This window comes from Amblyraja radiata, chromosome 7 (assembly GCF_010909765.2).
Source record: "Amblyraja radiata isolate CabotCenter1 chromosome 7, sAmbRad1.1.pri, whole genome shotgun sequence".
NCBI lineage: Eukaryota > Metazoa > Chordata > Chondrichthyes > Rajiformes > Rajidae > Amblyraja > Amblyraja radiata.
Window position 1 is genome coordinate 2,319,670 of NC_045962.1, and position 26,173 is coordinate 2,345,842.

A 26,173-nucleotide genomic window follows, 5' to 3' on the forward strand; every position below is an offset into this window, starting at 1 on the left:
ACATTTGATGGAGGGTGAATGAAATGTTGTGATAAAGACTCAAGGGTGAATGACACTGAAATAGTTTAAGAAGCACTTGCACTAGAGAATCAACCTTGAGTTTTCAGCTTATGATTCTGGAACAGGGACTTGAAACAACAAACCTCTGGCTTAACGGCAAGAATGCTAATGGTTCAGCCATGGTTGTTATTGATGACAACAGCAATTTACCTATGACCCATAGCTTCTCAAATTACCATAGGCCATCTCTAAAATAAATGTAATGTATTTTTACCATTTTCTCAAGCAAGCATAAGACTGCTCACACAAAATTCCAATACATATTTCTTATGAAAACATCCTGAAATAATTTGCCACGTTAGTTGATTTTGGATTCATATATTCATCATAAACCATGTTAAGTTTATTGAGAATATCAATAAATAATTAAATTAACTACAGTGATTTTAAAAGCATAAAAAAATCATGTATTTTTTGTTTGTAGGGGATATGGTCTTTTAATGTGGGGGGGTAGGTGTTACTTTATTTATAGGTCCCTACCTGGTCGGTGTGGCAGCCTTTTTTCCGGGCTGCCCGTCGACCCGTCGTCGTGGCCTACCAGTGGGCTTGGAGCGCCGTTTCTTGGCGGGAACCACCCAGCACCTCGGCCTGCGTGGCGGCACTGCATTGGAGCGCTGGAGCGCTGGAGCGGAGCGGAGCGGAGCGGGCGATGCCTTGCCTGGGTCGCCGCGCTGGAGCTCTGGCGAGCTGGACCGCCGTGAGCAACATCTCCGGGCTGCGGGTTTGCGGAGCGGAGAGACGGCGTGCGGAGAGGCGGCGTGCGTAGAGGCGGCAAGGCGGCAGTGAGGAGAGCGGGCGCCGACTTTTTCATCGGGAGCCTGGGAGCGCCAAACCGGCGCGGCCTTGTCGGCTTCGGCAGCCGCGGGCTCCAACCAAGAAGCGGCCGTTCCAAGTGGCCCAGCCGCCGAAAGGACTCTCCCGACGCCGGGTCAAGACCACCCGGTGAGAACGGCCAGGGACATCGGGCCTCCGTAGAGGCAACTGCGGTGGCCCCAATAGGCCTGACTTTGGGGTGAACATGGGGTGGGGACTGGACATTGTGCCTTCCTCCACAGTGCTATCCACTGTGGGGGGATGATTTTTTCTGTCTAACTGTAGTCTTGTAGGTCTGTGTCCAAGATGGCTGCCGTGAAGAGAGAGTGGACGCTGGCACGATTTGGTTGCCGCTGCTCTCTCTTCACACTGTGTTTTTGATTTTCTGTTTTTGGATTGAATTCTGTTTTTAATTTGTGTCATTGTGATGTCTTTAATTACTTGTTTTACTCCGATTATATGTTTTTATTCCGATTACTATGTAAGGTGTCCTTGAGATTTTGTATGAAAGGCGCCCATTAAATAAAATTTATTATTATTATTATGTATTCATAGTTATTAGTGGGAAGTCCATCTATAATGTATTGTATCCACAGTATGTAATATGTGGTCATCCCTTAAATCTAAACTATTTTATTTTAGAAAATTTCAAAGTATCCCTGGAGACAAATAGACTAGTGAAACTTTAAAAAAAATTTAAAGTATTAACTTTCATACCCAGAACACCAATTATGACATACACTTGTATTTTGCTGTTGCTTTGATTTACATTGAACTGGTGTGAGATTTTCAATGCTAAACGAGGAAGTGAATGATTGCAATAGTTGTAACCAACCGTCACTGCAACTGTACATTAATTAACTCTGAGAAACTGTTGCGTTCAATAGTCCCAGTCCAGGTTTGCTCTGGACATCAGTTCAGATGATGATACTGCCCTGAAATGTTACGTCAGCTTCTTACTTCACCGATGTTTGGCTGAGCATTTCCAACATTTACTTCCTTGTAAGGGTATGAACATTAAAACCCCAAAAATACAAAAAAAAAGTAATGTTAAATTTTTGTTGTTACTGAAATGAGTTATTGATAAAGTATTTCAGCTTTGTGGTTATTGTTTTGATACTCATCATGATCAAGAATCCATACTGTAGTTGAAATATTTATTTATTCAGGAAATCTTCGGAATAGTGCACTCCCTAGTGAATATATTAATTCCAGACATCTTAATCTCTTCTTGTGTCTCATTCGTTAAAAGGAGTAAAATTATGTAAAGCAGACAATTTTCACAAGTAACACTTTAGAGTAAAATACGATACAAAGGAGTCCCGGAGGTTTCCCATTGCTACCATTGTGTACCCGATGCAGCATGCGACAGCCTGAACTGAAAGCTCAGACACGATTTGCTGCAGCTGCTCTCGAAAATACAAAAGAAACCCAGCATGTGCAAAGAAGCAAAGGGAGTTCCTCTGAATTTACAGCACAGCAAAAATTAAGGCCGTCTTTATAGAAACATAAATAAAATGGAATGGCTATAATCATATAAAGCTGTAGATCCAATTAAGGAAATAATCAACAAAATACCATTCCAAACAGCAGTTCTGAGTGGGGATGAAAGGCCAGAGAGATATGCAATGTCAAGCTACAGAAGGTTTTCACCATCCAAACTAAAAGAATCTTTGTACTTTATCATAACAGCAATTGATTTAATTCTGACGATCTTACGTGCATTTAACTGGACATTTTCACTAAGAATTTTGAATAAGGGGGTGGGAATTCATTTTAAACAATTCTTGATGGTAAAGATCACTGCATGCAGTAAATATCTGATTGGAGACCTGGAGAAAAATAGCTCTCCATTTACCAGCAGTGATAAACAGGCCCAAGGTAAAAGATCTCTCACCTCCTGGCAATTATAACTAACAAGCAGAAAGGTTTTATGTCCATTTCAAAATTAAGCTTCAATAGCCCCAGATAGTGGACACTTTATACCTTCATCCATCCCTTTACAATTCATAAATTATAATTTAGTATGACAGATTTCTTTGACTGAGAATATCACAAATGGTTAATCATGCATGAATAACAGGCATGTGCAAATCCATACTGATCATTCATGAATAACAGCAAATGGCACCTCATATTTTAGAGCAATGTAACTGGACAGCAATGGGTATGAGATATAAGTGACCCGAGAAGTATGCAGCTACACATGTATGGTGCAAGAGTGCATTTCTTGGCTCCAAATACCCAGGTATTTGGGAGTACATCATTAAACTGTGCAATGTTCTCCAAAGATCCTGTATCTGTTACATAGTTACATAGAGTATTCAAATGTCTGATCAACTTCCATAATGCACAAAATGTTGTGTGAAATCAACCGACTGAATTTATCTTGAATATACTCATTTTGGTGCGTATTTCGGTAGTGTGCTAGGCATAATATCTAAGCTGGGACAATAAGACAAACTAACTGAGGGCTCAGTTTTACAACTACTCTCCATTTAGCAGGCACACAACACTGTTCAAAAGGCTGAAGGCACACGTCTTAAATTCTATAGAAATCTTCAATGAGGTAGTTGGACTTGAGAAACAGTTTGCTATGAAAATACATCTTCATTTCTCAATCTATAACATACACAATGGAATAACTGCCTCTTGGTTCAACTGAATAATGGAATGGATCAATATAAAATAACATATGGAAATAAGTGAATGTGGTCCATATTCATGCATATAGTCCAGAATCGTAGGCGGCCTAAAAATGTACAATTCAACTACAACAAATTTGCTACATTAATACTGTATATGAGCTCATTGTATTATTTTTCCACTGAACTAACAAAGGAGTCTGAACTATGGTCAAATGTAAATTATTACCAACAGCTTGTACACCAAGAACGGAAAAATGAGCACTTATAAATGACCCTAAATGTAGTGGCGTTTTCAGAATGCATGTTTCAGTAGAGATTCACATTCAATATAGGAAAGAGGTTCTTTAAATGTTTAATCAATTGATTTTTGGAACTGCTATCACCGATTTGGATAGGCAGTGTTCAAAAGCTATTTGGGAACATTTAGGGATTCATTGCACTGAAAAATATTTGCATACGAGTAGTTGTCCAGTCTCTCATACTAAAATATCAAAACTAAGTTATTATCCTTTGATTGCTGGTACAAATATACCCAGGCAATGTTTTTTCCTACCTTTGTAAATTGGACCACCAGAAAATGCATCCTAGAGGCTTTCTTAAATGATTATAAACCACGAGTTGGGCATGATTGGAATAATGTGTCTAATTCATTCATCACAATTAAAGGAAATTAATATGTAGATTACAGAAGGTGCAGAAATTTACCAGAAATGTAAAAGAAAAGAGGGGTTTCAATTATCTGCAAATAAATTAGAAGATGTGATTATTCTCATTGGGGTAAATTAATTGAGGAATTCCACATTAAAGGTCTTGATATAGTCTCCTCTAAGTTTAGAAAAGTTATGAAAGAGGTCAAGGTTAAAAACAGCCGTGAAAATCCTTAACTAGAGGGGGGCTAATTCTGGTAAATTGAAAGGGGACTTGGCCTGGTCGCGGGGAAGCCAAAGATTGTCAGATAAAACAGTACTTGATCAATGAGCGGCAATCAAAGAGATGCATTCTGGTTCTAGAGAAAAATATTGGCGAAACTACACTCAGTGTAACTAAAATATTTTTAAAGTATTGGATAGATATGATCACGCCATGAGTATTATTACTATGCAACTGTAAATGGGGCATAATAGGCACAAAGCAAAAACAAATGAATAGCTGCTTTTCATACTGGTCCGGTGCTTGAATCAACATTCAAAAGTCTTCCTAATATATATTTAGAAAATGGAATTGAGTGGATAATTTATCATTTTAAAGGTAACAGACGAGACAAAATTGGGGAGTGCCTTAAAGTGGGAATTTGGGGATTGGAGAAGAAAAAGAGTAACAGAAATGAGGACATAGATAACTGGCAATAGGGCACACTAAATTTAATTCACGCCTGTGAAATTATTCATTTTATTTCGATGAAAAAGGAGAATTAAAATGAAACACATTCTTGACAGTAAAATTGAGAGAGAAATGAGAGTACCTGGACTTCAGCCACTCACTGGAGGTGGTTGTCCTGGTTGAGAACATTTAGAGGTCAAACAGGAATTTTCAATTGGAAGCAATGTACAAATGAAATCTAGAAGTTTATAAAAGCACTAATTAAACTTGAGTGTAGACAAAAATGCTGGAGAAACTCAGCGGGTAAGGCAGCATCTATGGAGTGAAGGAAATAGACGACGTTTCGGGTCGAGACCCTTCTTCAGACTGACGTGGGGGTGGGGGGGAGCGGACAGAAGGAAGGAAGAGGCGGAGACAGTGGGCTGTGGGAGAGCTGGGAAGGGGAAGGGAAAGAAGGAGAAACCAAGGACTACCTAAAATTGGAGAAGTCAATGTTCATACCGCTGGTGCGCAAACTACACAAGCGAAAAATTAGGTGCTGCTCCTCCAATTTACGGTGGGCCTCATTCTGGCCACGGAGGAGGCCCAGGACAGAAAGGTCAGATTCGGAATCGGAGGGGGAAGGGGAGTTGAAGTGCTGAGCTACCAGGAGATCAGGTTGGTTATTGCGAACCGAGCGGAGGTGTTGGGCGAAGCGATCATCAAGCCTAAGTTTGGTCTCACTGATGTAGAGCAGCTGACATCTAGAGCAGCAGATGCAATAGATGAGTTTGGAGGAGATGCAAGTGAACCTCTGCTGCACCCGGAAAGACTGCTTGGGTCGGATGGAGTCAAGGGGGGAGGTAAAGCGACAAGTGTAGTATTCCCTGCGGTTGCAAGGGAAAGTACCAGGGGAGGGGGTGGGAAGGGTGGGAAGGGACGAATTGACCAGGGAGTTACAGAGGGAGCAGTCTCTGCGGGAAGCCAAAAGGGGAGGAGATGGGAAGATGTGGCCAGTGGTGGGGTCCCGTTGGAGCTGGCGTAAATGTCGGAGGATTATATGTTGTATGTGACGGCTGGTAGGGTGGAAGGTGAGGACAAGGGGGACTCTGTCCTTGTTACGAGTGGGGGGGTGGGGAGTGAGAGCAGAGTTACGGGGTATAGAATTAGACCCTGGTGAGAACCTCATCTATAGTAGAAGAGGGGAATCCCCATTCCCTAAAGAATGAGGACATCTCCGATGCCCTAGTGTGGAACACCTCATCCTGGGTGCAGAAGCGGCGTCAATGGAAGAATTGGGAGTACGGGATGGAGTCCTTACAGGAAGCAGGGTGGGAAGAAGTGTAGTCCAGATAGCCATGGGAGTCAGTGGGTTTGTAGTAGGTGTCGGTCAGTAGTTTGTCACCTGCGATGGGGATAGTGAGGTCTAGAAACAGTAGAGAGATGTCGGAAATGGTCCAGGTGTATTTGAGTGTTGGATGGAAATTAGTGGTGAAATGGATGAAGTCAGTGAGTTCTGTATGGGTGCAGGAGGTAACACCAATGCAGTCGTCGATGTAGCGGAGGTAGAGTTTGGGGATAGGGCCATGGTATGCCTCGAACAAAGAGTGTTCGACGTACCCTACAAATAGGTTAGCTTGGGCCCATAGCTACACCTTGGATTTGGAGGAAATGGGAGGAGTTAAACGAAAGGTTGTTAAGGGTAAGGACCAGCTCCGCTAGGCGGAGGAGAGTATCAGTAGATGGGGATTGGTTGGTTCTGCAGTCGAGGAAGAAACAGAGGGCTTTAAGATCCTCCTGGTGGGGGATGGAGTTGTAGACTGACTGGACATCCATGGTGAAGATGAGGGAATGGGGGCCTAGAGAACGGAAGTCATGGAGGAGACGAAGAGTATGTGAGGTGTCTTGAACATAGGTAGGGAGAAATTTAACCAGGATGGAGTCGTGGTATGTGGAAATAAGTTCGGTGGGGCACGCACAGGCAGAAACAATGGGTTTGCCAGGACAGTCAGGTTTGTAGATTTTGGGGAGAAGGTAAAAGCGGGCCATGTTAGGTTGGGGAACGATGAGGTTGGAGGCTTGGGAGGGCAGGGAGCTGGAAGTGATGAAGTCAGTGATAGTGTTAGAGATAGTGGGTTGAGTGGACATTTTGCAACCAATTAACATAGCAGATTTAGAAAAACTGCCAATGCTTTACAGGGGTGCAATGTTGATTCATCAGAAAGGTGCTGGAATAAAAGGCTTCATTTGTATGTGAAACTAAAAATCACCCCTTAAGACATGGGTAAATTTGAAAAAGGTGTTCAAAATAATTGGCTTTGAAAGGGTAGATGAGGAGAAATTGCATTCAGCTGCCAAAGGATTAGTGAACAGGTTTATTTTCCAGCAAAGGACCCAAAGGGTACTTCACAGAAGCAAAAGGAAGTGGTTTATTATCTGGAATACAAGCCTGAAAATGTGCAAGAGATTCAATCGTACCTTTCAAAAGAAAACTGTAACCTTTAAAAAAGGAAATATTTGCATGGCCACACAAAAGGGAAGTGGGACTATTAAACATATTTTTTTCTGTAGAAATGACTAAATAGCCTCTGCCTGTGTTTCTTAGTTCCACAGTTAATTCAAATCCTTTTGCACTAATTTCATGAAAATCGTCATTGCGTATTCTAAGCAGAACATTGATTTCTCCACAATTGGGAGAGCTATCTAATGTGGATTAAAAAAAAACCTTTTAAAGGTAATGTCTTTCTGAATTTTCTTTCACCTACCCTCAGCAACCAACCTTCTGCCCAGTTACATTGAAATTGGCACTTAGCATAATCCCACACTGAAAACCACATTAGAATGAGGCATTTCGAGTGTCCATTCTGAAATAAAGGTGAATAATGCTAAAGTTATTCACAACCACATGAAAAATACAATGCCTACAACATGGAGGACAGCACAAATGCAAAAATCAGATATTGAAAATCAAGTTTACCCCACCCAATCCCTCATTCCATTGCTCCAAGGATAGCACCCTTGATTGGAAACTTGTAATGTTATGGTGAAAATGCTTTGCCATTTTAAACTTAAAACGAAACAAGAAATGAAGTGATTTTAACAATCATTCAGGTTCCCCCCACACTTTATGAGCTAAAGATTGCTTGGAGAAATCCATGTGGACAGGCTCTATTCAAAATCCACATCATTATTTTAATGAGGTTGTCACTCTAATTATACATGAAAACATTGATGCCACATTACTGCAGCAAAGGGATAGGAAGAATGAGACTTCAGTCACATTACAAGAGCAATATGGAAGTATGTACAGTTTCCAACACTGTTGATTCTCAAAAGGGTATATTTGCATGCAGAACACAGTACTACCTTTTTTAGGATAAGCCAAAGACAAATTGCCATTTTACAGGCATCATTCACTGTGTAAGAACAAAATATATATATTTTAAATGCTGTTATTCAAAAGTGCCCTGGAAATCGTGTTTTGCTTTACTGTAGATTCAGAAAACAAGCTACCAGCACTGTCATTGCACAAAGCTTTATTTACAATTAAACTTGCACATCAGCAACACAAATGAACACATCGGCAGGCCACAAATTAAAAGTGATACAGAAAAACAGAAGCTGAGTACTTCCGGTTTGCAGCAGGTAGGTAGGCAAGCATTTATATAACTGCATTACAGAACTACTGCATTATGTGAGTCAGTACTATACACTATACTTCACAGTGCTCATTTTGTTACTACTGTTACGAACTCATGCAAAGAAGGTAACTTAAGGATCTGGTGCAGGTTCAACACAAGAAACACCAGTACTTGTCATTCCAACATGAACATGTCACAACTCATTTCTCTAGACAAACGAGTCTCAATCCCATTCATTCTTCAGATCTGATTATGCTCTTTCGCAAAGTCACTGTTAATTCTCTTCACCTTGTTGTCAGGTTGACGTCACTCCCTGCCTGTTGGTTGCCAGGACCGGGGGACGCCCCTCTCCTAGACTCACCTTCTTCCGGATGTCTTCGTCATTCGCTCCAAGGGAGGCGTACAACTTGAATGCAGCTTGCCGGAGTTCGTGAGCATGTTTGAGGTCGTGGTCAAGCTGAAGAAAATTAGAAAATAAGAAATAATGTACAACTGCCTTTGAACATCCGTATAATGAATTACTCAGCCGTTGGGAGATAAATTGTGAGCTGTGTTAATTTATATTTGACAAATATACTAATATTAAGATTGAATACTGAACAACGTGAATACTAAAATGAGATGACTATTCAGCATTTTAATTCTTCATAGAAGTTAGAGGTCTCAACCATTTTAGAAAAATTGGTTTTCAAATTAAACAGAAGTATTGGCAACAAAAAGTGCTGGAGGATTTCAGCGTTTTAGGCAGGATCAGCGGGGGGGAATGACGTATCGGGTCAGGACTCTCTTTTAGACTGGGGGGGGAAAGAGGTGGGAGGGAGACAAAACTTGGCAAATAATAGATGGATACAGGTGAGGGAGGTTTAATTGCAGATGGGGTCATGACAAAGGCTAGAGGTAAAAAGGAGATAAAAGGGTGTCAAATAAGACAAAAGAAGTAAAGCCAGAGGTATCCCAAGATGCTGCCTGAGCTGCTGAGTTTCTCCAGCCCTTTGTGTGTTTTTCAACATCAGCAGTTTCTAGTGTCTATAGAAGTAATAACTACATATAAGTTACTATACATAAACTAAAAGCCAACCTCACTATCATTATTGCAGGTAACACGGTAAACTAATTTAATTAAATAAATGGCAGCTATAAAGATGTAATAGTATGATCTTTTGCTTCATGAATGCAAGTTACAAATGAATCAAACAACTGATTTTGCTGAAGATTTGCCAGCCCTCTGCGATTGTTAAGGGATTTATTATCTTTAAAGTGGAGGGCTCCACCTTTTGAAAAAAGGAGGAAAATCAACCCCTATCCTGGAGACAAAGTTTGACATTAAAGCTGAACAATAAATTCACAGGCTTTTATCTTCCAGTTCATTTGGATGAACATAAGACTAAAAACAAAAGAGACTAAAATACAAAATAAAAGTTAATTTTCCACAGGCTCTGGTTTGAGGTTAGAAACTTCAACACAATAAAGTGAATCACCTTTTAGTTTAGTTTAGAGATACAACGCAGAAACAGGCCCTTCGGTCCACCGAATCCGCACCAACCAGCGATCCCTGCACATTAACACTATCCAACACACACTGGAGACAATTTATATTTATACCAAGCCAATTCACCTGCAAACCTGTACGTCTTTGGAGCGTGGGAGGAAACCGAAGATCTTGAAGAAAACCCACATGGTGACGGGGAGAACGTACAAACTAAGTACAGACAGCACCCGTGGTCGGGATCGAACCCGGGTTTCCGGCGCCGATAGCGCTGTAAGGCAGCAACTCAACCGCCTCAACACCGCGTCGCACATAAAATTAATATATCCATTGATATACCTCAATTATAGCAAAAGTTTGTCCAAAAGCGTACATGCGTTGTAACTAAAGTTAGGAAACTTACCCTTTTGATATCTGTGATTGCGCTGACTGAACTAGGATACTTGAAATAATCAGCAAGCATTGCAATAAGATGATCTGTGATGCTGGCAATCCTCTGTAGCTCCACATCAGGTTCTATCAAGTATGCCAAGGTTTCAGCACCTTCCACCCGTTCCTCCAGCAGTCTCTCTTTACTGCACATCCTAACCAGGCATGGGAGCGTCTGAATCAAAAGCAATTATGCAAGGTTAATCAAGCGACACAAACAATATTCTAATTTCCTAAACATAGGCATAAGGCCCAAAGGATCAAAGGGAATCAGGAGTTTCAGTGGTCTGCCCTCTAGCAATATGCCTGTAAATCAACATCGCCAATACACAATGCAGTGGTTCACTCAAATGAATAGTATTCTCAACAGTATTTCCTATATTGTTTCAAGTAAACTCACGTAATCATTGTAATTCCATTAACTGAACCCACAAAAAGTTCTGCAATATGACAAGCTTGAATACGAAGAATTATAATTTATAAATGTATTTCTACAATATGCCACATTTGATATTACAATAAACTGTCCTCAGTAACATTATGCAACTTTATATGGATTCACTGCTTCTCAGGCCCAATGTGTAAGGTCATGATTTTGCAGGGATTTTTACAGCTCTCCAATCGGCAGCATTTTTTTGCAAAAATTAGACACCACAAAAGAATCCTGAAGTGTTGTTACAGAAATATGTACTGGCACTGGGTATCCCAGACTTATGTTGTCAATCCTGTGACTTGAACTTGACTTGTGCAAGTCCAGAGAGCAGTTTTGAAATGCCAGGCATGAGACAGGAAAGAAATGAGAAAAGAAGAAGAGGGTTGGGGGTGCAGGGGGGGCATTGTCCCTTGGTAGGGTTCCAAGGGGCAACACCCCCTGGCGGGGGTAAAAGGGGGCAGCACCCCCTTTATGCAGAAATGTTTTGATAATTGTACCTTGAAATTACACTGTTTTCCTGCCCGTTTACCCTTAATTTATACTGTAATTTTTTTCAATTATACCTTACATTAACACATTTTACCTGATTGAATCGGGTAAAAAAAAGAATATTGTAGTGTCTATGACACAGACTCTTGAATGCTTTTGTTTTTCAAATGAAACAGTTCTTAAACCGAATTTCAAAATCCGCTGAAAAATCTCATGCCTGAATGCTGAGCTGCATTGTATTTACATAGAAACTACAAACACGCTGCCCTTTGCATAATATTTTAATTTGTTTAAGGTTAAATGAAAGTACAGAATGTCCATGGCAAAACAAATTGTGTGGTACATCATTATATACAAAACATTATGAAATAGGATTAGTGGTTTTTCAGCCCCTCAAGTCTGCCTACCCATTCGTTAAGACAAGGCTATTCTGATTGTAACTTCAACTTCCCATCCCCACCTACTCCATCAAACTCTCACCAATTTGTATCCAAGTATCTACCTTTATTAGATTCTATTTGGACTCTCTTTTGAGAAAGATACTTTGATAGACTCACAAATTTCAGAATAATATTTGCTTCATCTCCCATCATAAATCACTGAACCTTATTTTTAACTAGTAACCTTAGTTTTAAAATCTGTCCTCTCACATTCACTTGGTCAGAAAACCTCAGGATTTTATACTTTTCAATGAAGTCCTTTCTCCTTCTTAACTCACAGATACAAACCTGGTCTTTCCAACCTATCTTCATTTGACAATACACATCAGTCCACTAAGCCTTCTCAGGTGCTCCCAATGCATTTACATCAATCTTTAAAACAAGGAATCCAGTACATTGAACAATACAGATATGATCTCACCAATGTCCTATAAAATGAAACATAACCTTTGTATTCAATTAACAATAACATTCCTAGTTACTAGTATATAGTTTATTGTGACACATATTAGGGACACCCAGAACCATCTGCATCTCAGAACTCTGCAATCTAGAACAAAATTCATGATAAAGTATATGAGGAAGGACATCCTTGTGATTGAGGCAGTGCAGCGTAGGTTCACCAGATTGATCCCTGGGATGGCGGGACTGTCATATGAGGAAAGATTGAAAAGACTAGGCTTGTATTCACTGGAGTTTAGAAGGGTGAGGGGGGCTCTTATAGAAACATATACAATTATAAAAGGACTGGACAAGCGAGATGCAGGAAAAATGTTCCCAATGTTGGGTGAGTCCAGAACCGGGAGCCACAGTCCTAGAGGCTAGGGGCTAGTGGAGTTAGGGGATATGGGGAGAAGGCAGGCACGGATTATTGATAGAGGATGATCAGCCATGATCACAATGAATGGCGGTGCTGGCTCGAAGGGCCGAATGGCCTCTTCCTGCACCTATTTTCTATGTTTCTATGATACCCTAACGCAATTATGTGTTTTAATGACATTTGTAATATTGCTAAATTGTTATTTTTGTTAACAAACAGAGAGAAATGAACCTCAGCAATTTTACATAATCCTTAAAAGGAAAAATTTTCTCTCCGTTGCATTGGCACACCCCATGACAATTTTCTAGTTTTCATAGTCCATATCTGCCTACAGTTCTAGTAACAATGTGTTTGAAAAGTCTGAGAGAAGATGTGATACGATAAAAGAATTGACTGTGCATTCTTTTACGTCAATGGAATTATTTCTAGTTTGTCTAAATATGACAATGAGCAGAAAATCATACTATTTCACCTGCCAACATCTGGGATAACGGCTAACTTAAACCAAGTTAAAACAAGCAGCTTAAAGTGTCTAATATAATTTGCATTAATATATATTTAACTTGAAAGTTTGCAGCTCCCAATGCAGCAATAGGGGTACTGATAGGGGATGTCACATTGAGTTGCTCGAAGGGCCGAATGGCCTACTCCTGCACCTATTGTCTAATAGATTGATAATATCTTTCAAGAGGTAAAGCCAAGATACAGTATAATTAAAACTACTGTGTGTTCAACTAAACTAAGCTTGGGAGATGATTGTTTGCATAATGATGGATTAATTTTTATCAGTTACTCTCTCTCCCAGCTATTTAATTGGTCCATTTACTGTCATACTAACTACAAATCTAGATTCATACTTCTGTATAAATATCCAATAAAAGCTTTGGGGAATTCATTCATCAAATAAAACTCCATATGTTGCCAAATACACACAAAACATAATTTACAAATATGTGGAGTGTGTTCTGCCGATACGAGTTCCTGTAAAACTAATTCTAATTTACTAATAATTCCAAGATTTAAAATGCAGATCGCGAGATTGAATATTGTCAATCTTTTTGTGGTGCAAACAGAAGGAATGGAAACAAGTGCAGATTAGTGAAATAAAGTAAAAATAGACCAGGCCACGTGGGCGTAATTCTGTTAGCATGTTTCCTTCATTTTTATATGCAGGACAATATGATAATTTGAGACGCACAAGGAATTATGGCAACGTTCCCTGCAATGCAACACTCCCAGTAAAGACTATGAGGATGTACCTACAGTCAAATGTACCTTCGTGTACACGACAGGAACTATTATAGAAGAATGTCAACAGGCAGTGCAAATAGAGGGAAGCGACAGTGCCCTCCATAATGTTCGGGACAAAGACCTGTCACTTGTTTATTTGCCTCTCTACTCCACAATTTGAGATTAGTAATTTAAAAAATCACATGTGGTTAAAGTACACATTGTCATATTTTATTAAAGGGTCATTCTATGCATTTTGGTTTCACCATGTAGAAATTACAGCTGTGTTTATATATAGTCCCCCCCCATTTCAGGGCGCCATACTGTCCGACAGATCAGAAACAATCTTCAGGAGTCAGGTGTGGATTTGTCAATAACCACTGTCCTCAGAAGACTTCATAAACAGAAATACAGAGGCTACACTGCAAGATGCAAACTACTGGTTAGCCGCAAAAATAGGATAGCCAGGTTACAGTTTGCCAAGAAGTACTTAAAAGATCAACCACATTTCTGGAAAAAGGTCTTGTGGACAGATGAGACGAAGATTAACTTATATCAGAGTGATGGCAAGAGCAAAGTATGGAGGAGAGAAGGAACTGCCCAAGATCCCAATCATACCATATCATCTGCGAAACACTGTGTGGGGTGTTATGGCCTGGGGATGTATGGCTGCTGAAGGTATCTTCACTTATCTTCATTGATGATCAACTGCTGATGGTAGCAGCATAATGAATTCTGAAGTGTATACGATACGAGACGATGGCACTTTATTGTCAGACCGAGGTCTGAAATTTGTTTATGCATACAGTCATACAATAAAATAAAGAACACAACACACAATAGAGTCCAACATAAAACATCCCCACACAGCTGAATCAAAAAGTTTCCCACTGTGAGGGAAGGCACCAAAGTCAGTCATCTTCCTCGATGTTCCTGATGTTCACCGGTGGTCAGGGCCTCCAGAGGCCTCCGCAGCCGCTCAGGCCCACTCGCCGGGATGAAGGAACTCCGACGTCGGAACGGGAGGCCAACCTCAATGGCCTGGACCTCCGAATAGGCCGCTACCCACCGGAGTCATCGGCTCCCGACGTGCCCGGGCTGAGATTCACGCTGGCGGCCCTCGACAAAGGGCCCCGGGGACCCCGCGCTGAGAGCTCCGCGAACCACAGCTCTGCGATGTTGGAGCAGTGGGCTCAACGCTCCGGAGCTTCAAACGGCGATCCAGGTAGGTATCGCCCGCTCCGCAGTGAATCCAGCGCCGCGCCGCCACTGCCAAAGCTCTGGTCCAGTCCCCGGTCTCAGGTAGGAAAGGACGCTCCGATCCAGTTGGTAGGCCTCGAGGAGGGGGGGGCGAGGATGCGACTCGGAGAAATAGTCGCATCCACGCCAGGAAGTGACTTGGAAGCGGTGTCCCCCTTACCTCTCCACCCTCCCCCACATAAAACACGAAATAAATCTCCCAAACAAACTATTTAGACAAACTTATTTTTTTTAAAAAGGTATAAAAAACAGACAGGCTGCAGGCAGAAGCTGTTAGCAGTGCAGCGCCCCCTTCTGCTTGACACATCCTATCTGCTCAAGTTCAAACAAATGTCTCAAAACTCATTGGCCGACGGTTCATTCTACAGCAAGACAATGATCCCAAACCTACTGCTAAAGCAACAAAGGAGTTTTTCAAAGCTTAAAAAATGATTAATTCTTGAGTGGCCAAGTCAATCAACCGATCTAAACCCAATTGATTTGCTGAACCCCTTTTATATGCTGAAGGGAAAACTGAAGGGGACTAGCCCCCAAAACAAGCATAAGCTAAAGATGGCTGCAATACAGGCCTGGCAGAGAATCACCAGAGAAGACACCCAGCAACTGGTGATGTCCATGAATCGCAGACTTCAAACAGTCATTGCATGCAAAGGATATGCTACAAAATACTAAACATGACTACTTTCAATTACATGACATTTCTGTGTCCCAAACATTATGGTGCCATGAAACGGGGGACTATGTATGAACACTGCTGTAATTTCTACATGGTGAAAAATGTATAAAAATGGCCTTTATTAAAATGTGACAATGTGCACTTTAACCACATGTGATTTTTTTCTATAACATATGTCAAATTGTGGTGTACAGAGGCAAATAAATAAATGATGGGTCTTTGTCCCAAACATAATGGAGCGCCCTGTATCTATCAAACAAAGGACAGTCCTCTGTTGTAGGATAAATTAGTCTTGAAGGTATGTGGAATATTATGGAATAAAGAGACCATCAATTGTTGAACTCAAGACAAACAAATAACTATCCCTGTATTTGTTCAAAAGACAGAAGTGTGTGTGTGTGTGTGTGTGTGTGTGTGTGTGTGTGTGTGTGTGTGTGTGTGTGTGTGTGTGTGTGTGTGTGTGTGTGTGTGTGTGTGTGTGTGTGTGTGTGTGTGTGTGTGTGTGTGTGTGTGTGTGTGTGTGTGTGTGTGCGTGTGAGTGTGTGAGTGTGTGAGTATGTGTGCCTGTGTACCACAAGAACTTGATCTGATAGTATAGAAGCTGGGATGTAATGTTAAAATTGTACAAGACATTGGTGAGACCAAATCTGGAGTATGGTGTACAATTTTGGTCGCCCAATTATTGGAAGGATGTCAACAGAATAGAGAGAGTACAGAGGAGATTTACTAGAATGTTGCCTGGGTTTCAACAAATAAGTTACAGAGAAAGGTTGAATAAGTTAGGTCTTTATTCTCTGGAGCGCAGAAGGTTAAGAGGGGACTTGATAGAGGTCTTTAAAATGATGAGAGGGATAGACAGAGTTGATGTGGACAAGCTTTTCCCTTTGAGAATAGGGAAGATTCAAACAAGAGGACATGACTTCAGAATTAAGGGACAGAAGTTTAGGGGTAACATGAGGGGGAACTTCTTTACTCAGAGAGTGGTAGCGGTGTGGAATGAGCTTCCAGTGGAAGTGGTGGAGGCAGGTTCGTTGGTATCATTTAAAAATAAATTGGATAGGCATATGGATGAGAAGGGAATGGAGGGTTATGGTATGAGTGCAGGCAGGTGGGACTAAGGGAAAATAATTGTTCGGCACGGACTTGTAGGGCCGAGATGGCCTGTTTCCGTGCTGTAATTGTTATATGGTTATTATATGGTAAGGGGGCTGAGCAATGGTTTACGGAGCTTAATGTCGATGAGTAAGAGGTGTTGGGAAGTCATAACCTGGGAGAGACTTTCACAGTGAATGGCAGGGCTCTGGGGAGTGTTGTAGAGCAGAGGGATCTAAGAGTGCAAGTGCATAGTTCCTCGAAAGTGGTGTCACAGGTAGATTGGATTCGTAGGCGTTTAGTACATTGGTCTTCACATTGGATATGAAACGATCTGTCCTCAACAGAGGCCTCACTTTTGCTGTCCTCTCTCTCTCTCTCTGCTTCCTCTCTCTCTGCCTCCTCTCTGTCTCTCCCCTCTCTCTCACTGCCCTCTCTCTCTTTGCCCTTTCTCTCCTCTCTCTCTCTCCCCTCCCTGACCTCTCTCTCTCTCCCCTCCCTGCCCTCTCTCTCTCTCCCCTCTCTGCCCTTTCTCTCTGCCTGCCTACCATCTCTCTCCTCTCTGCCCCGCACTCTCTCTCTGCCCCGCACTCTCTCTCTGCCCCCTCTGTGCTGGAGTGGTGAGTATTGGGACCTATGTGTGAGTGGTGGAGTATTGTGTTCATGGACCAGTTCTCCCATGTGATGCCGCACGCCCCCCCCTACCCATCAATCTCTACTCCCCTCCCTCTCCCTCTCTACCCTCATCCCCCTCTCTCTACCCCACTCACCCTCTCCCTCTCCCTCTCTACCCCCTCCCTCTCCCTCCCTAGTCGCACTGGCGCAGTTGGGGGTATGCGGAGTTGATAGGCCGGGAATGGGGGAAAAGGAACGAATATAATATCAAGGGGGGTTAGTGTGTGTGTGTGTGTGTGTGTGTGTGTGTGTGTGTGTGTGTGTGTGTGTGTGTGTGTGTGTGTGTGTGTGTGTGTGTGTGTGTGTGTGTGTGTGTGTGTGTGCGTGTGTGTGGTCTAGGTGCCAATATAACACTCGACGACCAGCTGCAGATATGGTCATGAGTAACCACACTGGGGTCCACCAGCTCCCATATCATGCAGCTACAGCACACCCACGTCATCCTGTGCCCCCCCCTTGAATGGCTCCCTGATCCATGGTGCCATGGTTCAGTTGCTCATCCTTCCTAAGGCCCTCATGCTCATTCACACAGGGAGCAAACTCTCAGACCTGTTAGACAAGCTCAAGGACTACGGCTCATTCAGCACTCCCTCTTGAACCCCACCTGCCTCAGACCATCTTCCTCCTGAACACAGACCGAGTTGGATGTAGTTAACCTAACGGGTGTGACTGCCTCCAGGTACACAGCATACAGGAAATTCTCCCCATCCCTGATGTGCCGCAGTTTTTGAAGCTCAGATTCCAGGTTGTCAATTTTGAGCTTGAATTCCTCAAACAACCAACACATCCTCATCAAGAGACCACAATCTGTAAGAGTTGGCAGCAACACTTCCTCCTCGATAACCATCACAACAGGAGTACCTCAAGGCAGTGTGCTCAGCCCCCTGCTCTACTCACTCTATACTCATGACTATGTAGCTGGACACAGTTCCAACTCCATCTTCAAATTGCCATCGACACCACCGTTGTTGGTCGAATTACAGATGATGATGAGTGTGAGTATCGGAGGGAGATTAATCGACTGACTAAATGGTGTCAGAACAACAACCTTGCTCTCAACGCCTTTGGAAGAGGAAGGCGAGGATCCACACACCTGTCTTCATCGACGGGACGGTGATGGAGAGAGTCAAACACTTCTAAATCCTGGACGTGCATATCTGTGAAAATCGGTACTGGAACCAGCACACTGATGCAATCATAAAGAAAGCCCATCAACACCTCTATTTCCTTACAGGTTTGGTACGCTAACGAATACTCTCTTGAACTTCTCCAGGTGTACAGTATTAGTTGCATCACAGCCTGGTTCGGCAACTCAAACACCCAAGAACCAAGAAGAGAGCAAAAGGTGGTGAACATTGCCTGGTTCACCAGGGTACTGACGTGCCCATCCAGGACCTACAGGGCTCACTGCCTCAAAAAGGCAACCAGCATCATCAGAGACCCACACCACCCTGGCCACACTCTCATTTCACTCCTGTCATCGGGAAGAAGGTATAAGAACCTGAAAAGTGTAATATTCAGATTCAGGAACAGATTCTTTACAACCATCCACAACCATCAGGGTGTTAAACACTACAAATGCCAAATAAGCTCAGAACTACATCAACTTGGAGGCATTGATTTTGTGTTTGTACTATTATTAAACAGATAAGAATTAAATACACAGGACAAGATGTTAAGAAGTCCCTTGTGCCAATAGGTGGGGAGCATTTCACGACATTCGTTGATTGTTGAGAGTGGTAGACGCTCAACATCGGTGGGGGGGCGGGGGGGGGGGGGGGGGGGAGTGGATACGTATATCTTGGCCTGGGTAACCTTCAGGACAGTTGGGCACAGGACACATCATCAGTAGTGTACCCTTGCATCACTGGGTGTTTCGGCCTTTTAACACTATACACCCTCCACAAGGGCGGCCCGCTGCAGGATGATCAGCCCTCAGCGCGTGTCCCGTGTCAAACCGTCCCAAAGATTCACCCTGAAATACTTGGGGCCCAGCATGGGTCTTTCCGCTTGAGCCAAATCCACCGGCTGCTTCTTTCAGCCGCCTCTGAGAGTGATCTTATGGTCTTCCGCAGAGCCTGACCGTGGATTCCAAGCTCCTTCAGCAGTCTGATGGTAGATGACGCAACAAATCCTCTGCATCCCACTTCAACTGGATAGACTTTGGTGTTCCAGCCACGGTGCGTTGCCTCTGCTGCAAGCTCTGCGTAACGCAGCTTCTTACGCTCATAGGCCTCCTCAACAGAGTTCTCCCATGGAACTGTGAGCTCTATGATGTAAGCAGTCTTCTGTGAAGGGGACCAGAACACCAAGTCTGGCCTGAGGTTGGTGGAAGCAATTTCAGGTGGAAAAACTAGTTGTCGGCCGATGTCCGCCAGCATCCTCCAGTCGCGGGCCCTGCATAGGTTTCCTTCTTCTGATCTGGTGGAAGGATGTTTAGATGTTTTCTGTCCTTCTCGGACAAAGGTTGTTGCCCTTAGGGGGGGGGGGGTTGCTTGCTCTCGGAGGCAAGGAGTTGGTCGCACACCGCCTGTTCTCAAGGGCTGATGCCAGGCTTTTTAGTACCTGATTATGCCGCTACGTGTATCTCCCTTGCGTGAGGCTGGTCTTGCAGCCTACCATGATGTGTTTGAGGGTTGCTGGAGCTGGGCAGAGGGCACAGGTTGGATCCTCGCCGTACCACTGATGGAGGTTCTTTGGTGATGGAAGCACGTCATAAGTCGCTCTGATGATGAAGCTGATCTTGCTTGCTTCCATTTCCCATAGTTCTTTCCAGCTGATCTTCCTCCGCTCCACACCTTCCCACTGCATCCATTGCCCCTGTTTGGCAAGAGAGACCGCCTTTGCACTTCTTGCGGCCTCCTCTTGTCGCCGCACCTCCTCGACCACCAATGTCCTCCGCTCTGATGTTGTGGCCTTTCGCCAAGTTGGTTTACTTGTCGTAAGGCCAAAGCCTCCTCTTCCCTGCTGGACTTGCCCCATGATGTCTTTGTGTCTCAGGGCTGATGAAGCTTGCTGTACTGCATCAGATGGTGTCCACTTCCGGCCAGTTACTAGGGGCGGCGCAACAGCACTGATGGTCTAGTCTCTAGAGTCCCTCAGTGTCATCTGAAGTCTTACTTTAGAACACTTGTATTCCTCTGTTAGACTAGTGACAGGTAGTTCCAGGACCCCTTTGCCATATAGGCCGATGTTAGTTAGACATCGTGGGACCCCGAGCCATTTCTTCGCGTATGAAGTTATGGTTCGCTCCATCTTCTCCACAGTTGTTATTGGGGCTTCATAAATGGTCAGTGGCCACATTGTCCGAGGAAGGAGTCCAAACTGTAGGCACCAGAGCTTCAGTTTCCCAGGCAGTAGGGTCTGATTGATGTTCTCCAGGCCATTGACAATTTCTTGCCTTAGTTGTTGCACCTGCTCTTTGTCCTTGAGACTTGCGTTGTACCATCTGCCCAGGCTTTTAACTGGCTGTTCAGACACTGTTGGTATTGGGTCGTCACCGATACAGAACCTTGTGTCTCTAAGCACCCCCTTGACTATGGAGATGCTTCGAGATTTACTTGGTTTGATCTTCATTCGGGCCCACTTGATGTTCTCCTGCAGCTTTCCAAGTAGCCACTTGGTGCATGCTGCAGTAGTGGTTAGTGTGGTCATGTCGTCCATGTATGCCCTGATGGGTGGCAGACGGAGCCCAGCCCTGGTTCGTTCACCGCCCACCACCCATTTTGAGGCCCTGATGATGACTTCCATGGCCATTGTAAAGGCCAAGGGTGAGACTGTGCAGCCTGCCATGATGCCTACTTCCAAGCGCTGCCATGTTGTACTGAAGTCAGCTGTTGTGAAGCACAGCTGCAGGTCTTGGAAATAGCTCTTGACCAGTGTGGTGATGAGCTCTGGTACATGGAAAAAGGCAAAAGATTCCCAAAGGAGTTCATGGGGAACTGAACCAAATGCATTGGCCAGATCGAGGAAGATCACATGTAGGTCTCTCTTCTCCTTCTTAGCTGCTTGGATCTGGTGCCAGATCATGCTTGTATGCTCCAAGCAGCCCGAAAATCCTGGAATTCCTGCTTTCTGTACAGATGTATCAATGTACTTGTTTGTTACCAGATAGGTGGACAGCCTTTGTGATACAATGCTGAAAAAGATTTTTCCCTCGACGTTGAGGAGACATATTGGCCGGAATTGGCTGATGTCTGACGCATCCTTTTCTTTAGGTATTAGCACGCCGCCGGCCCTTCGCCACGCCTTAGGTATTGTTTGCTTCTTCCACACCACCCTCATGAGCTTCCATAGAAAGCGTAACACATCCGGTGCGTTCTTGTAGAGCTTGTATGGTACTCCGTTTGGCCCCGGAGCTGATGCTGCTCTTGCTCGCCGGACAGTGTTCTCTACCTCTTTCCATCTTGGAGGGCTGGTGTCCAGGTTGAATTCAGGTGGTTGAATAGGCGGGATGTCATGTGGGATGACTAACTGCTCATGCCTTTTCGTGTCTTGGTGGGCCTTTTCCAGGTGTTCCTCCAATTCCCGTTTTGATGTTTTCAAAGTTCCACTTTTTTCCTTTGCGAAGAGGTCTTTGATGAACTTGAAAGGGTCTTTGTAGAACCGTGTTCTTGTGTGTTCTTTCTTCTTGCGAAGTTTCCTCAAGTTCTCTGCTTTTCGCAAGGTTGCCAATCGGCTCTTGATGTCCTCTTGGAGTAGCATGAGACCTTCTCTCGCTGCCTCAGTTGCTTTTTTCCATTGCTTTTTCAACTGTCTCCTCTCTCTGATTAGCCTCTCGATCTCCTGCTGCCTCCTGGACTTGATTGGTGTTGGTAATTTCTTTCCACCTCTCCCTTTACTCACCCCAAACCGTTCTTCTCCATAGCTGTAGATTGTGTTGCCCATCCTTTCAAGCTTTTCCACTGCTGTGCCCGCTTGTTGCTCCAAGATATGTATAAGGTCACTGTTGACCGTCTCCCACTCTTTCTTTTCAACAGCTTTGGGCCATTTCACTCCAGGTTTGTGCCCTTTGATCTTTCCCTCCAATGGAGGTCTTTGTCGTTGTTGCGTGGGCTCCTCCACCGGCATTTCTGTGCTTGTATCACCCTCTTCAGTGACATGGGTGCTGATGCTCTGCGAACTTTGGTTTGAGTCCTGTCGCTGTGCTTCACTCGACTGATTTGACTGGTTGCTTCGTAAGAAGTACTGGTCAATGCGAGGCCCATGTCTCTGCTCTCTCAAGCACCTTTTCCTCCCTTGGTGGATCTTCAAGCCCTTCACTGATGTAATTTTCTCCCAACCACAAATGCACACCTGACGTTTGTGTCCCGCAGCTGTTGTGGATGTCTCATGTGCCATGCTCTCCTTGTCCGTAGTCGTTTCCGTTCCTGGGTCTGTAACCGTGTTATCAATCGGTGAGCCATCTTCCGCCCCCGCTCTCGCAGGCTCTAGGGGTATTCTCTTTAATTTACTTTTAGTAGCATTTAGCGGGTGTCTCCAACTAACTGAAACAGCGTTGGGGACTGCTATCATGGGTAGCTAGCCCATGACGGCCCCAGTGGGGTCTGTTCCTTCCTGTCAGCTGTCTCTCCAAGCTGTCACGTGGACTTTCCCATGTTGTCAGCTGTCCTTTCACAGCAGTCACTGGACGAGTCCAGATTATCAGAATCAAATACACAGGACAAGATGTTAAGAAGTCCCTTGTGCCAATAGGTGGGGAGCATTTCACGACATTCGTTGATTGTTGAGAGTGGTAGACGCTCAACATCGGTGGGGGGGGCGGGGGGGGGAGTGGATACGTATATCTTGGCCTGGGTAACCTTCAGGACAGTTGGGCACAGGACACATCATCAGTAGATATATATATAAACATCATAATAAATAGTTCCATATATATCCATGTATATAGCTTCATATATATACATGTACATACATTGACATATCTGTTGTGCTGCTGTAAGTAAGAATTTCATTGTTTGGTATCAGGACAATAAAACACTCTTGACTTGACGAGCTGCAGATGTGGTCATGAGTAACCACACTGGGGTCCACCAGCTCCCACATCACGCAGCTACAGCACACCCACATCATCCTGCATCCTTACTGTATTCCCAATGGCTCCTCTTTAAACTCCCCGCTGCTGCTGCTGTTGCTCCACTGGGCTTGAACCTGACTCGCCCGCTAGTTCAACACTCCTTTCCTCACCTCTTCTCGCCGAAGCCTCTCAGATTCAGATTCAGATTCAGATTCAATTTTAATTGTCATTGTCAGTGTACAGTACAGAGACAACGAAATGCATTTAGCATCTCCCTGGAAGAGCGACATAGCAAATGATTTGAATAAATAATAATAAGTGATAATAAGTTTCCGGGGGGTGGGGGGGTGATTGGCAGTCACCGAGGTACGTTGTTGAGTAGAGTGACAGCCGCCGGGAAGAAGCTGTTCCTGGACCTGCTGGTTCGGCAACGGAGAGACCTGTAGCGCCTCCCGGATGGTAGGAGGGTAAACAGTCCATGGTTGGGGTGAGAGCAGTCCTTGGCGATGCTGAGCGCCCTCCGCAGACAACGCTTGCTTTGGACAGACTCAATGGAGGGGAGCGAGGAACCGGTGATGCGTTGGGCAATTTTCACCACCCTCTGCAATGCCTTCCGGTCGGAGACAGAGCAGTTGCCATACCATACTGTGATGCAGCTGGTAAGGATGCTCTCGATAGTGCAGCGGTAGAAGTTCACCAGGATCTGAGGAGACAGATGGACCTTCTTCAGTCTCCTCAGGAAGAAGAGATGCTGGTGAGCCTTCTTGATCAGAGTTGAGGTATTGTGGGTCCAAGAGAGGTCATCGGAGATGTTGACTCCCAGGAACCTGAAGCTAGAAACACGTTCCACCTCCGTCCCGTTAATGTGGATGGGGGTGTGCGTGCCGCCCCTGGACTTCCTGAAGTCTACAATGAGCTCCTTGGTCTTCTTGGAGTTAAGGGCCAGGTTGTTGTCAGCGCACCATGCTGCTAAGTGCTGGACCTCCTCCCTGTAGGCCGACTCATCGTTGTTGCTGATGAGGCCAATCACCGTTGTATCATCTGCATACTTGATGATGGTGTTAGTACCATGTACAGGTGTGCAGTCATAGGTGAAGAGGGAGTAGAGGAGGGGGCTCAGCACACAGCCCTGTGGAACGCCGGTGTTCAGGGTGAGGGTTGAAGAGGTGTGCTTGTCTAACCTAACAGACTGGGGTCTGTTGGTTAGAAAGTCCAGTATCCAGTTGCAGAGGGAGGGGTCGATGCCCAGGTTACCGGGTTTGGTGATCAGTTTTGATGGTATAATGGTGTTGAATGCTGAGCTGTAATCGATGAACAGCATTCTTACGTAAGTGTCTCTGTTGTCGAGGTGGGAGAGGGCGGAGTGAAGTGCCGTTGAGATGGCATCCTCCGTACTCCTGTTCTTGCGGTAGGCAAACTGATAGGGATCCAGTGTGGGGGGTAGGCAGCTTTTGAGGTGTGCCAGGACCAGCTTCTCGAAGCACTTGGTGATGATGGGGGTAAGTGCAACTGGGCGGAAGTCGTTGAGGCTTGCCGCAGTGGAGTGTTTTGGCACTGGCACGATGGAGGTGGTTTTAAGGCACGTGGGGACAACTGCTTGGGCAAGTGACAGGTTGAAGATGTCAGTCCAGATGTCTGTCAGCTGCGCAGCACAGGCCCTGAGCACGCGCCCGGGGATGCCGTCAGGGCCAGCAGCTTTACGTGCATTAGTCCTACTCAGTGCCACGAATACGTCGTAGGGGGTGAGTGTGAGGGGTTGGTGATCGGCAGGTAGCACAGCCTTGATGGCTGTCTCTAGATTGTCCCTGTCGAAGCGGCCATAGAAGTGGTTAAGCTCCTCAAGGAAGGAGGCGTCGCTGGATGTGGGGGTGGTGTTGGAGGGTCTGTAGTCCGTGATGGCCTGGATGCCTTGCCACATGCGTCGGGGGTCGGAGTTGTTGTTCAAGTGCTCCTCAATCCTGAGCTTATGGCAGTGCTTGGCCTTCTTGATGCCCCTCTTCAGGTTAGCCCTGGCAGAACTGTAGGCTCGAGCATCGCCTGACCTGAAAGCGGTGTCCCGTGCTTTCAGCAGTAGCCTGACCTCGCTGTTCATCCATGGCTTCTGATTCGGGAATATGGTCACCTGTTTGAGGGAGGTGACACTATTGATGGTGGAGTTTATAAAGTCCAGAACAGAGGATGTGTAGGAATCAATGTCCGTGTGGGAGTCAAGGGTGGCCTGGGCTGCAAACGCCTTCCAGTCAGTGTTTCCAAAACACTGCTGAAGTGTGAAGTCCGATTCCTCTGACCAGACTTTAACTGTCCTCACAGTTGGTTTAACCCGTCTGATGAGTGGGGAGTACTTAGTGAACAGGAACAATGAGACGTGATCAGACTGACCAAGGTGGGGGAGGGGGATGGCTTTGTAAGCTTCAGCCATGTTGGTGTAGACTTTGTCCAGTGTCTTGTCTACTCTAGTGGGGAAGGAGACATGTTGGTGGAATTTGGGGAGTACAGTCTTCAGGTTAGAGTGATTGAAGTCACCCGCAACAATGAAGGCTGCCTCGGGGTTGTGCGTCTGTTGATTGCTAATGGCAGTATGCAGCTCTTTCATTGCAAGCTTGGCATTAGCATCAGGAGGGATATAGGCTGCAGTCACAACAGTGGAGGTGAACTCTCTGGGCAGA

At 44.6% G+C, this 26,173-nt stretch overlaps 1 protein-coding gene across 1 annotated transcript in view; it reads right to left on the reverse strand.

Annotated features, from left to right (window-relative positions):
* LOC116975668 (armadillo repeat-containing protein 8-like) overlaps nucleotides 1-10,805 on the reverse strand; it is a 36,760-nt gene extending 25,955 nt beyond the window's left edge. The window contains exons 1-2 of the mRNA XM_033024994.1: nucleotides 10,351-10,805; nucleotides 8,823-8,918 (exon numbers count right to left, since the gene is read on the reverse strand). Coding sequence (XP_032880885.1) covers nucleotides 8,823-8,918; nucleotides 10,351-10,530 — 276 coding nt within the window. The 5' untranslated portion in view covers nucleotides 10,531-10,805. The remainder of the gene's footprint in view (nucleotides 1-8,822; nucleotides 8,919-10,350) is intronic.
* Nucleotides 10,806-26,173: the final 15,368 nt, after the last annotated feature.